A 13578-nucleotide genomic window follows, 5' to 3' on the forward strand; every position below is an offset into this window, starting at 1 on the left:
GTACAAGTTCTGGTAGACAGATTTTGTTTCATGTGCTGTTTTCCCCATTTCCAGTCTTTGTGTTAGGATAAGCTAATTGGCTGCTGGACGTAGCCTTATATTTAGCAAAAAGAAAGCAAATAAAGGCCCAACAATGTCAGTGGTACAGCTTTTTGTCAGGCAATATTCACATGAAAGAATATTCACATATCTTAAAGGTTGAAATGCTACATTATTAAACTCTTGTAAGGTTTCAGTAGTCAGTGTGTGGACTGTGGCTCCTTTTCCTTTGTATGCTACTTTTGTGCTGCACCTGCACCCACTTGTGGTCAGACTCTCCACCTCTTTGTCTCAATTCAGTCATCTACATTATTTTTGAAGGGAACAGTTGTGTATCAGTAGCCTGGGGCAAAAGGTGGAGGTGGGAGGTACTCCTGAGGTAATCCTCCATCAGTCGGCCTGGCTACAGTGCTGGTGTAGGAAAATTGTGGACTGGCTTGCTCCCCTGTGATCTCCTGGTACTCATTGTCAGTATTTTCACTCCTGACGGTCGCCTCCACATTAATCTCTGTGTACATAAGCTCCTGCGACGTGCTTCTCTTCTTGTGGAATTTCTTCTTGAGGTTCTTTAGGTTGGTGACGACTGACAGCTTGGCTTCCTGGTTCTTTACAGACTGGATGGTGACCCCAGGTGAGTGTTCAGTGGCTGTGGGTGTGGAGGGACTCTCAGGCGCAGAGACTGTTCTGATACAGGCCTGGTTCAGCTTCAGTGGAGGAACAGAGGTCCGGGCTGGGACTTCAGGAGGCCGGTTAGATGGAGGGTTGTCAGCCATGTATTTGTTTCTGGTCATTGGCACAGGCTGGAGATCATGAATGTGAAACATACAGCATGGACATTTGTTAGAAATGAAAAATAATCCTTACATTTTAATGTTAAAACCACTGAAAGCTGCACTATACAAATCTTTTGGTATAACTCTGCGGCATTAAGTAATCATGAATGAATAAGCAACACTGAAAGTTAAAGTTTGGGGGCAAATGTTTAGGTATTTCTTAAGGTTCTCCTGTCCTCTTCAAACCAATGAAAAAAAGGAACACTAAAACCTCTCATGTGAAACAACCAAACCTGTTAAAAGTTTTGGAGAAAACGATGTGTTGAAATGGAAGCCCCTCACCAGCATCCTGTTGCTTACCAACAGGAAGCTGATTCCAATAGAAACCTTTGAGAATCTTTTTGGTCAGACAACATTTAGATGTATTTTATCTTAAGGACTTAAGGAATTAAAACATTGTTTAACAGTTTTAAGACTAGACAGGAAAACAACAAGATCACCATTGCTGTGGCTGGGAGAGGGGAGGTGACATGCGGGTATTCTTCCTCCAGACTGGGGTAGAGTCTGCTCGGGGACAGGATTGCAGAGTTCCTCAAGTTGTTTGGTCGATATGGAAGGGCAGGTGGGATATCTTCTTGTGACACTGGTTGGCTTTCGCAGGGAAGCAGCAGGTTGTTTGGCAGCAAACTTGTGTTATTGTGCGGATATCTTTGTGGGAACAGTAGTTCTGCATAGTCGGTCTTGTCATTCGAGGTCTTATGTAGGATCAGACAAAGAGAGAAAAAATGGAACAATTTGGGATTTGTTCTCTTTTTGCATGGTGCACAGGTGGCAAGCAAACAAGCAAATACTGTGGTTTTGAATGGTGATGGTGACACAGTTTTAACTCAAAAGCATGCATTGTAATGCCTGAAAGCAAAAAATGTAGCCTTGCCAAGTTCATTTCACATCATACACCTAACCGCAGAAAGAAAAGTGAGCACAATAAATACATTAAGCTACAAACCACACGTTAATGACGTATGGAATAACTGTAGGATAATAGAACATTTCCTCACCTGTCCACAAGCGACAGTCAGCACCTCATTGAAAGGCATGATGGGAGTTCTTCGATGAAAGTCCACCAGGTCCTGCAGACACCGGTGACGCCTGTTTTCCCCTACTATAATGTATTGGCCATCCTCCAGTGCATCAATCATGAAATGTCTGCAGCGGTCCTCAGTACTGAGGATCAAAGAGGATACATGAAAAAGAGTGAACAGGGCTGGACTTTAAGCTGTCGGACTGAGTGTAAACGGTAAAATAAAGCACCTTTCAACCCTGCAAACACTCACCGGTATGAGAGAGTGTAACCAATCCTGCTCTCGCTGACTCTGATGAGGAAGTAGCCAGGAGGTTTGGACATCAGCAGTTCCTCCGCCGTTCTGCACAAATAATGAACAGGCAGTATAATTAACGAAAACCTTTCACACATGCACTTCAATCTGTAAATGATGCTGCACATTGACAGAGCAGCGCTGCATGTGAACTGCAGTGAAGTCACTGTGGGAATTTGCCATCTTAAGATCATAACAAAATGTTCTTGTCGTGCATGAGCTCAGTTACATAGAGTGGTCTGATGAATACTGTGCATTATGGTGTTGATGGCAAACTGAATTAAGCACGCCATTCCTGGTAATAATCCACATACATCATCCATTATACAAGGTATTGAATGTGTACACTGGGTGTGGAGGAAGCAAAATTCATTATAAGTAGGAACTCTGTTGAAAGTATTACAAGGGCACAGTCCACCACTGAAGAGGCCACTTCACTGACACACTGTGATTAATGTGTATCATCTGTGTTCAATGAGATAAACCTGTAAATGATGCAGTGGTCTAGTGTTGATTGTTTGTTTTGTGTGTTGTGTAAAAATGGAGGAAATACAGGCTATCTCTGTTAAGATTTGGTGGGTTAATGTTTTACCATCACTTAAAGGAGTGAACTTCCTGAAAGGTTTGTATCACTGCCTGAATATTTGACATTTTGGAGATTCAGATTTGCCCCTTTTTAGGTGTTGTTTAGGTTTTTTTCCCCCATCATTATGGCTTCATTTATGTCTTTCTTTTGTTGTTGTGCAGCACTTTGTACTGTCTGCTCTAGCAAGAAGCTGCTTTTACATTTTCACTTTACTTTTTATAACCTGACATTAATGTTATACATACAGCAGAATAAAAAAAAACATGATGCATCCTAAACCACAATGACCATCCGAGAGCAATTCACTCAAACTCTAGAACAATCACTGCATGCTGGGACACAACATTTATAAACATGGCTCTCCACATTCCTCCCTGTCTCACTGCTTCAGATGGCGGACAGTGATAGACTTTGTGAACTTACTTCCTGGAAATGATCCCATGAAACCATTCTGGGACCACACCGTTCCTGATCACAGAGCGGAGCTGGGACTCCGTGAACCAGACGAAAGCATCATGCTGTCCTTGTAACGACTGACTCCACTCCATCATCCTGGGAAACAGCTCATTTAATCCTCTATTGTGTCTGATGGGAAATTCACTGAGAAGAGAGACCTGTAATATATCATTTACAGCTGACTGAGTCCATGCATAAGGAAGTACACACTGTACATACACTACAAACCACATACAGACCTATGAGCTGTCAGCAAACAAATTCCTGTATTTAGGCTGATGTGTCCTGGATAACTAGCAGAATATACACCCAAATGGCCATTATTTAATATCTCACAACAGTACTGCATCAATCTGCTTCTTCATCTTTCTATGCTCATTGTTCCTCTTTCAATACACACATTGTGTATGAATTACTGTCAGGTGAAGTCTATGGTATGATGTACTGTGATCATTGCTCCTCAGTTTCACATAAACAGAAACTACATAATACATTAAATAAAGGCATTTTACAATAAAATATTCACCTAAACAGGACAGTTTACCACTGTAACACTCACACAATTAAAATGATTCTGGTTTTGTCAATGAAACTCACTCATAGAGCCTCAGAGATTTCTAAACTTAACACCTCACAGCTAAGTGTACTCACCTTGTCCGGCAGCTCGGTGATAAAATGACACAGTAGAGCAAGCTCACCTGACAACACCTGCGTGGGGGCGGGGGCAAAGCTCACATCCTTGTGAGCAGCTGTTTATCAGTCATGCGCACATAGAAAGAACATTACCTAAGATACTCAAATGAGACAGAACATTTTCACACGGTATGTAACAAATGACAGTACATCTGGATTCTACAGGAACGCAGCCTAGATGAATGTATTATAAAGCCACAGGTGTATCCACACATGTGTAACCATGATGGAATAAATATTTGGCCAAAGGCAAACTTTGGATCTGTCACTCAGGTGAAATGAGAGGCCTCAGCCCTTCCCTCTTCAGCTGTTGTATAACGTTACATTTGTTCAGTTGTCAGTTCATATTACTGAGGCGTGAGGCCACATATGGTAAGAGGTTAGAATTCAAAGGCATCAGTCAATTTTATCAATGTTTACCAGCTGTGCAGGTTCATTCCAGGTCTGTACTAAACTTCTATAAAGAGAAATGAGGTTACCTCAACCTCTGAGCTGCAAATACACTTTTAGTTGTCAAAAAGATATATACTATGGACATCTGTACAATTGAAATCTAATAGCCTTGTAACAAATATCTGCTGTTGTGGTGAGAGAGGAACCTCTCACAGACAGGAACAGTCTTGATAGTGAACTTCACGGTCTTTGGTGTTACTGTTGTTGGTGACATATTAACCTTTTAGTCCAGCGACTCAATGAAAATACCCAGTAATGCTCTAGAGCCTCTAAAGGGAAAGTAAAGAACCAATGTGGGAAGTTTCCCTCCCACACACTGATTATCTGAATGAAAAACACCTAAAGAAAGGTCAAAGTCTCACTGTCTCGGTGGTGTATGAAGCAGAAGTGATGATGTCCAGTGCAAATGTTCCCAGTCACATGAATACATTTTCAACTGGTGCAGTTTCACGGGTCAACTTTTGCTCAGTTTCATCTCTTCCCTTTTTCTCTTCCTTCAAGCACACCATGTAGACTTTCACTTCATTTGTTGATCATACTGAGTGAGACAGAAAGCCCAAAGGCACTAGAGACAGTAGAAATACTGTTCGACATTTTTACTGAAGGTGGCCTCAACTTTTTATTCTCATATGTTAAGATGTGTAATATCTGACACACTGGTTAGTGTGAAATATTTTTCTACATCACAGTGTCGGCTGCTGGTGACAGCTGCACCTGAGCATCCCCGCCGTCGGAGCTCTGGGTCGTACTGGCACCACAGATCTAGAGGGCAGATACATCCAACTGCAGGTACAGGAAATCCTGGAAAAATGGCCATATTGACACTGTGCTGAAGCTGGTTGTCTGGCTGTGGTCTGGTGATTGCAACAGTAAGCAGCTCAGACTGTGAGCACACCTTTACTCCGGCTGTAAGGCCGGAGAGGCAGCGTGTGAGGAGATTTTGCAAAGTTAGACAATCAGCTTATCAGCATGTCCACTGCCCCAGAATCACCCACTTCTCTCAGATACAGACATGTGGCAGCCTGTCAGGCATTCCCGGCAGTGCTCAACCACCTTTTGCACTGCTTCTCAGCCAAACGCTGCACATTTGCATGTTACAGAGCAGAAATAAGGGTGTCTCACCGCACAGAATAGCAGATTCACTTGCAACACAAAGCTGCAGCCAATGGATCTCATTGGGCCTCTCAGTTTAACGTGACCCTGAAGTGTTTTTATATTAGACAGGTTTTTAGTGACTTCTCTACTCTGTAAGGACCAAATACGGGTTTGGTTCTGCTTATGGTTTGGTTTGGTGAAGACAAAATTATACAATCCTTAAAAAAAAGTAAATACCTTGATATTGTTTAATATATTTAATAGTTCACATGAATCTCCAAAAATAAAAAAGGTACAAATATGATAAGCTGACATCTTTTTAAGAATTTCATTTTTAATAAATCATCAAAAGTACACATATCTACAAAAGGTGTAGATCAATAAGATTTATGAAGTACAATCATTGTAGATCTTATTTACAGTTGCTGAATTATCTATTTCCCATGAATTCAGTGACAAATTCCAAATTTAGTTTGGGAATGCTGAAGATATGTTAAGAAAGAACTGGAAAATTTACAGCTGGAGAGAATTACAAATAACTTCAATCAAAAGAGGAACAGGGTTCATTTTACAGACCAAATTTGAGCCAAAGTCAATTCCAAAAATCCTTTTAACAATACAGGAATTGGTTTAATCTGTGAGAGCCAATTAAATCAAAACTGTCCAACCACGTTAACGAGGATGATTTAAATCCACAGGTTAACATCCAAATTCCTTCAGCATCGCAAGAAACGATGTGCTCTCTCTGTAAAACAGCCAAGATAAATTTCATCAGCTTTCAGTTAATTTCCTATTCTTAAGTCTGAACAGCTCAACAGAGCAAATACAATAGAATTTGGAGTGACAGCAGAGAATAAAACAGCAAGGATCCTTTACATGTTTCTAATCTCAAATAAAGCTCGTCAAGTCAAATGTGCAAAGCTTTTTGAGGTTTGCTACGCACCCAGAATGCATAGTTCAGATGGCCATGATATGGGGCCAAAACAAGGCGTGGGGATGTCTGGAGAGGAGGGAGAGGGGAGGAGTAAGAGACGAGGCGGGTGTGGGGGTGGGTGCATCTGGGGTTCCCAAAAGCATCAATGGGGATGCAAATGTATAAAAAGCTAGAAAAGGTGACAATTAATGGGAATGCTGGGAACAAGAATGAAAGACATCTCTCAATCACAAGGATCCTGTATATTTTCATCACATGCCTAAAAAGACGAGGTTTCAGTGCTCAGATGTCTTTAGGAAGCCCAGACAGGGTACATGGAAAACTTGTGCATGAATATTCTTTGCTTTCAGTTAAGACTTGCAACAAATACAGTCAACAAATGCTAAGATTTTTTCTTTTTTTTTTTTCAGAAAGAACAAAAGAAAAGTGCATTATCGATAAGAACATTAAAGGGCACTTTGTCATTTTGGTGCTATGTTTTTGTTTCACTCCATAAATACTGCTACAGCACAGCCCCTATCCAAGGCCCAGAAAAACAGTTGTGTGCATGTTCCCCCATTGGAACCGACAACTGGAAGAAGTATGAACGAATAAAACAATGACTTCATCTGTGATTCCTTCTGTGCCGCTGATGTGTAACTGCATCGCCACCGGGTGTCAGAGTTAGGTATTGCTAGTCCACCAGTTGAAGTGCATCAAATAACTGTCTACCTCACACAAATCAGAGCTCATCCTCAGAAACGGCAACACCTAAAATGATGAGGTAAACAACTACAAAAGGAATCGGTGTGCCCTTAAAACATGCATACTTTGTCAAGAACCCAGTCTTACTGCAACCATGTGAATACTTAGGATAGACAAAAACCTGGGCCCCGCATACACATTTCATTGAACTGTTCACAGGAGGAATGGAATGTTTCAGCCTAAGAAATCAACAGAAAGACACTGGCAGGAAAGGTGAAAAGAAGACCTGTAAACCCGAATGTTGATATAATGAGTAGAAAGCGCTGGCTCTACTGTTTCATATGTGGAAGCGTATCAATGATGGATATTTACATGTTGCGTTGGATGTATAAAAGTCTATATGTAAGTCTAGGCCACCCAGTCTGTACACAAATGTCGCATAATCATTTCAAAAAACAGTAATCTGCTGTACTCTCATCACGTTGACAACACAGATCGCATTATTCGACAGGTGGGAGTATTTTTGAAATTAGGAAGTCCATTGGACCAGTAAACCTATTTGGAAGTACAATTTGCTTCTGGTGGTAAGGACTGAGTACATAAGACACTGACAGCAGGTAAAAGGAACTGGCTAGGCATCAATAGTCGTAAAGTTTTGATCGTTTCCAGAGGCAGTCTTTAAAAGTCTATAAAAACTAAGGAATCAGGGTGAAACAGTCAATCTAATGAGCGACTGTGCAAAGAGAAAATCAGACTGATCGTGTAACACAGGCCACAGCAGTTAGTTTCACAGGTGTCAAGAGAAGATGGGTAAACCAAGGGAGCGATAAACTTCTGTTTTTCCTACTTGATAAGCACAGGACAGTCAGAGAGAGAGACAGAAGCAGACAAGTGAAGGAAGATAAAAGAGAGATCAGAGTGTGCTCTGTCCAGTTCTGTCCAGTGGGGGACACAGTTAAGGCGACGGTGGATGCCGACGCTCCCGTCTCTTTACAGGAGTGTGCAGCGGAAGAAACTGCTCTTCTTGGGCTGTTCTGTAATCTTTACTCCTTGACTGCTACCCTGTGGGTTGTTGCCCTCCTAAAAAACACACAGAGATGAGGATGAGAACAGCAAAACCACCAGCACATGTCACAGCAATTAAGTTCCACTCTTCTATGCTCTTACCAGCTTCTTGTCCATTTTTGCTTTGATGTCTCTGGCGAGGGTTAAGAAGGCCTGCAGACAAAAACAGGGAGCCAGCACATTAATGGTACTCTGGCTGGGACTAACAGTTTTGGACAAGGATGATTGTGTGGTTGGTTAACATCAGCAACCCCAGGAAAAAAAAGGACTAATAATAGTGGTTGAAGACCATAAAACTAAAGGTGTCACAGTCTCACAGTATGCAGTACATATACAACTAGTGATGAGAGCATTGAATCACTTAATGTTTAATTTAGTTATGTTTTATGAGTTGGACCCTGAGGAAGACTAAGAGGCAAAGCTGAGGATCCTTCCTTTTCATAAAAAACACTACAATTATTGTCTTGTGGTTGTTTGCCTCTGCCAAACAGTTGCAGTTAACATCCATGTCTGTCCAGACTCACACAATATATGTAGTGAAGACTTTGAAGGAATTTAATAAAAGGTATTACATGTATTTTATGCTGAAATGGACAGTATCCCTATATTGACATGTATGACTCCAGTGAATCATTTCCAGTGAGACACGTGCTGTCTTCACTTACAGATTTTTTTTTCCAGAGGAGTACAGAGGACTGATACAGAGCTTCATCACATGGGGCAACAACAATCACCTGAAGCTCAATATCAGCAGAACTAATGAGCTTGTGGTGACTACAATGATTCAAATATGGATGTTGCTGGAGAGAAGCTACAATTTCCAAAACACAGATGCCGCACACACATCTTCAACCCAGCAGCACAGAACATCTATAAAATAACCACAGCTTCAAAGACACTTAATTTCTCCAGACGTGACTGTCACTGGCACAAAAGTCCCAACAAAAAAAAAGATTCCCCACTATTTCAGTAAAAAACAAGTCTACGTACCACCTATTCTTACTGAGTGGAAAGGTTCACAACAGCTCAGTTATCCCAAGCAGAGATTCAATGAGGCTCCTGTGTTGCTCAAAGGAACAGTCACACACATAACCCCCTCAGTGAAATTAAAGCTTGTCTTTTACACCTTGATTATTGTATGGACTAAACAAATGAGACATAAAGCATTAATTAACAAGATTTAGAGGTGCTGGTAGGTGAATTTTGTTACTTTTGGACAAAGGCGGGTGTTCACTTTGCTCCCAGTCGCTACGCTAAGCTAAGCCAAGTGGATGACGGCTACCAGCGTCAAAAGTAACACTAGATATGAAAGTGGTATAATGCAATAATACTTCAACTATGAACAAATAATATTGGAAAAAGTGGGAACTTACATTCTCCACGTTGATATTTGCCTTTGCACTGGTCTCCATGAATTTGATACCATACTCCAGTGCCAGCTGACAGCAGGAAGAGACAGAATCAGTGTCAGTACTCAGGTATGATGAACTCAGGTAATAAATATTCTCCCCACTATTCTAATCAAGGTCTCACGACATGCGTCGTCACATTTATCACCTTCTCTCCTCTGTCTTTGGACACCTGCCGCTTGTCATTGACATCACATTTGTTCCCAAGGACCATCCTTTCCACATCTGCTGAAGCATGCTACAGAAGGAAGGTTGGCGACATGAACACACAGGAAATTAATCAGCAATAATGTGTGTTTAGAGTTACTCTATAACCAAACCTGTATCCAGAAATTATGTTTGTATACAACTAATTTGTGTTCCGAATTATGTTGTGCTGACAAACTTAATCGCTGCCTGGATTATGTTCAGAGCCAATTTTGTATGACTGAGTGAAACACCACATTTTATGGTGTGGCTAGGGGGTGGTTGGCAGACATACAAAGTGCAGTACTGTGGTTCCAGAATTCAAGATCTGCATCCAGACTGCGGTTAGGTTTAGGCAACAAAAGCACGTTGGTTAAGCTTTGGGAAAGATCATATTGCAGCTGACTTTTTCTGTATTAAAATAGATCATGATCTTTCCCTGACATTAACCAAGTGCTGTCAGTGCCAAAATAAAACCATAAAAAAGTTGAATAATCCTGTAGTCACTATGAGTGGATAGTGCTAAAATGAAACACAGTCAGTGAACATATGCTCAATATCCACATTCTGCAACTTCCCACGTACATTAATTTAAAAAAATGTCCCCATTACGTTGATACAAAACATAATTTGGTTGGCATTACGACTCCTTCAAAATGCATTTGCTGTCGCTAATCAGTTGTAAATAAAAATAATCTCTATGAGACAGGGCTGGTGGATATCACGAGTTGTACAGGCAGTACTAAGAAAACACACAAACAGACACTTGGAATAAACATAGTTTACCTCTTCTATATTCCGTATCCAGTTCTTGATGTTGTCAAAGGACTTCTCATTGGTAATGTCATACACTAACATGATGCCCTGCAGCGTTCACAGAGGAAAAGACAAGAAAATGGAGTAGACAGTCAAAAAGTGAAGCCATTCCTTACAAATTCTCATTAGTCCATGGAGATAGACTTGAAAATGAAGTGTCTAATGTGATTTTTCCGGCATCCATGACAATCTTTCTGAGTGATGAACCACGTGATTTTGTAGCCTGAAGTGAAAGCATGACATCTGAATACCCAAGACAACAAGGATCAATTGGGTTCCTGAAATAAAATATGCAAACGCAGGCATCCAGTAAAACCTGAACTAAAGGAGGGGCTAACAAAGATACCACAATTATGCACACGTCTCATTTCCCAGGTGTGAACAAACTTAAGGATGACAACGCTAGGTGTGGTTCTGTTAAAGGTTTATGCTGCACCTGAGGTGACCACCACTTCACCCACTCAAGTCCCAACAATAATCTATACTGCTGCTGAGTTGTAAGGCTGACGATGAAACTTACCATGGCTCCTCTGTAGTAGGCTGTCGTGATGGTCCTGAATCTCTCCTGTCCTGCTGTATCCCTACAGAGAAAACACATTTTGTTTTTTTACTTTTCCTAGTAGAGCACAGTCGAAGTGACTGACACCATTCTCCCCAAAGCACCATTGTTTTTCAAGATTTCATGGAACATATTTGGGGGAATTTAGTAAAACCTATTGAAATGTCTTACAAAAAGCAAATTTTAAGAGGATCAATATCAATTTCATCCCTGTGGGGGAAGGAAACTGTCAAAAGTGACAAAAATGTATATATAATTATTTGCAAACTAGTCATCACTATATCCACGAGTCAGCTGGGTTTTACTGAAAACAGGAAAAGAAACAACTTTCAGTAGGACAATAAGGACAGCACTTGTGAGCTGCTCCATGCAGCCACAGGCCACAACTGTTGTTGGTCACTAACAGCTAAGCTAGCTGCTCTTTAAATCACATAGTCTCATTTTTTCCTTTTACAAGTGTTAAAAACACACACAGAGCATAGATATGTCAGGTTTAGAGTGCCAAATTACACTTTTGACAGCCTTAGCCTAAATGTTTTCCCCCTGATTCCAATACTGGAGCAGGACTGAAAATATCATGTTACCTCTGTATTTTAAGTGCAGACATAAAGCAGATGTTGATCTTCTCAATTAATGCTTTGGTAAGAGAACAACTAAGGAGATTCCCCAAAATATTCCTTTACTCTATCGGTTTTTACTGATTGCATAATAGTACAAAAGTTGTCACATCAGTGCTCAGCTGATATAACAATGTAGGTTTCAGCATTTTCCATGGTGTGGTATTTATTCTATATGAAATACAAGGAAAAGTAGGCACTGTTGTCAAGGGAGGACACAAAAAAGATAGAGATTATAATATCAATTACCATTAGAGCTGCAAGGATTAACTGACTGATTAGTTGTCAACCATGAAATTAGCCACTAAATATTTTAGGAATCTTTTAATCAGTTTGAATAATAAAGAAAAAAGTACAAATTCTCAAATTTCAGCCTCTTTAATGTGGATATTTTCTGGTTTCTTTACTCCTCTTTGACATCAAACTGAACCTATTTGGGGTGTGGATAAGACAAGACATTTAAGGACGTCACCTTGGGCTTATGATCAACATTTTTCACAATTTTCTGACATTTTATAGACCAAACAACTAGTCCGCTAATTAATTAAGAAAAACATTGTGAGTTGCAGCTTTACTGATTATACATTTTGACCAGATATAATCCTGGTTTGTAGTTATTTATCTCAAATACCTTATATTTACTACATGTAATCATACAATAATAGAAACGCAGCTGTCTGTTCACTGTTGAGTCTCAAATAACCCCTCATTCACTGGAGGGCTATTGTCTTGCATTACTTTTTAATTAGATTTAAGTTAATTAATTAACTAGAAACAGGGTGTCCTTGCCATCCATCTCTGTCCTTATCCCACGTTAGTCAAGCTGTGATGTGAAACCATTTGTGTTTTATGTCTGTCTTACCATATCTGTAGCTTGATCTTCTTTCCATCTAATTCTATTGTTCTGATCTTGAAGTCAATACCTGAAGAAAAACAAAAGCCATAGTTCAGCCAATTTAACCACATCTATCACCTGGCATCGAAACTGACTCAGCATCTTATTTATAATAACATTAATGTCTGATTTTAGAGCACAGAGTAGTTGCCGAGTTCATTATTACTATCCGTAACGTTGGCTACCAGAGTGCGAAGTACAAGCAGCTGATCATTTGAAAAATGATACTGCCAACTAGCTGACAGCTTTGTTGCTTGTTAGCTCAGCTTGCCATAGTTAATATATGTCTGCTGTAACAGCTCCAGTGTGGTGCCCACCTTCAGCGCACTTAAACAGGGGCTTTCTGAAAAAGACAACTGGTTAAAATATCATTGTTGCTTCTGTAAAAGCCCCTCTTACAAGCCGGCTGGGCTGCTTCCTGACTAGCCACTACAAGATGAATGCTAGCCAAAAAAAGTTAGCAACAAATTAGCATGACGGGATGGGCTGCTCCTTTGCCACTTTTCGGCAAAGACAATAGTGATAGCACGACTTTTACCCACCTATAGTAGAGATAAACGTTGAGTTGAAGGCGTCCTCTGAAAATCTGAATAGCACGCAGGTCTTTCCGACGCCTGAATCGCCGATTAAAAGTAGTTTAAACAAGTAATCGTAAGTCTTCGCCATGTTATTAGTTAGCTTACTACTGCGGATATCCCGCCCGGTGTACAGACAGAGACGTCACTGCTCCTGCGCTGCCTTTTGGTCAAATTAACTGTCACTCTTCTCTGTCGTCGTGGCTCCGGAAGTCCGTTGTTATCCGGCTGGGTTGGCTCGTTTTGATGTACACGGTCACCCGTACTAAGACTGGTGCTGGTAGTTTGATATACCAAAATATTTCCGTCATAAATACGGTGTGTGGAAATGGATATTCACTGTGTTGTGTTGCAAAATATGAGATAT

General features: G+C 40.6%; 2 protein-coding genes across 2 annotated transcripts; both read right to left on the bottom strand.

Moving 5' to 3' along the window:
* Positions 1–233: 233 nt before the first annotated feature.
* Positions 234–3892, bottom strand: hsh2d (hematopoietic SH2 domain containing). Its single transcript, XM_076726962.1, has 6 exons — positions 3882–3892; positions 3198–3326; positions 2147–2236; positions 1871–2036; positions 1313–1567; positions 234–839 (listed from the first exon to the last, which is right to left on the bottom strand). The coding sequence occupies exons 2-6, from the start codon at positions 3323–3325 to the stop codon at positions 375–377; spliced, it is 1104 nt and encodes a 367-aa protein (XP_076583077.1). The 5' UTR covers position 3326; positions 3882–3892; the 3' UTR covers positions 234–374.
* A 1829-nt stretch (positions 3893–5721) lies between these two features.
* LOC143318591 (ras-related protein Rab-8A) lies at positions 5722–13355 on the bottom strand. The gene is made up of 8 exons (XM_076727014.1): positions 13179–13355; positions 12604–12664; positions 11086–11146; positions 10536–10613; positions 9712–9801; positions 9528–9593; positions 8257–8307; positions 5722–8169 (listed from the first exon to the last, which is right to left on the bottom strand). Exons 1-8 carry the CDS (start codon positions 13300–13302, stop codon positions 8080–8082), a joined length of 621 nt encoding a protein of 206 aa, XP_076583129.1. The 5' UTR covers positions 13303–13355; the 3' UTR covers positions 5722–8079.
* Between the last annotated feature and the right edge of the window lie 223 nt (positions 13356–13578).

Source organism: Chaetodon auriga, chromosome 3, assembly GCF_051107435.1.
Source record: "Chaetodon auriga isolate fChaAug3 chromosome 3, fChaAug3.hap1, whole genome shotgun sequence".
NCBI lineage: Eukaryota > Metazoa > Chordata > Actinopteri > Chaetodontiformes > Chaetodontidae > Chaetodon > Chaetodon auriga.

Excerpts from the sequence above, each read along its gene's own strand:
- hsh2d (XM_076726962.1), bottom strand. The coding sequence starts at position 3,325 with ATGATGGAGTGGAGTCAGTCGTTACAAGGACAGCATGATGCTTTCGTC. Across the intron at positions 1,568-1,870 it reads TGACTGTCGCTTGTGGACAG|ACCTCGAATGACAAGACCGA; the intron begins GTGAGGAAATGT and ends ATCCTACATAAG. Across the intron at positions 840-1,312 it reads CTCTCCCAGCCACAGCAATG|CCTGTGCCAATGACCAGAAA; the intron begins GTGATCTTGTTG and ends CATGATCTCCAG.
- LOC143318591 (XM_076727014.1), bottom strand. The coding sequence starts at position 13,302 with ATGGCGAAGACTTACGATTACTTGTTTAAACTACTTTTAATCGGCGAT. Across the intron at positions 9,594-9,711 it reads CCAAAGACAGAGGAGAGAAG|CTGGCACTGGAGTATGGTAT; the intron begins GTGATAAATGTG and ends TCCTGCTGTCAG. Across the intron at positions 8,308-9,527 it reads CAAATATCAACGTGGAGAAT|GCCTTCTTAACCCTCGCCAG; the intron begins GTAAGTTCCCAC and ends TTTTGTCTGCAG.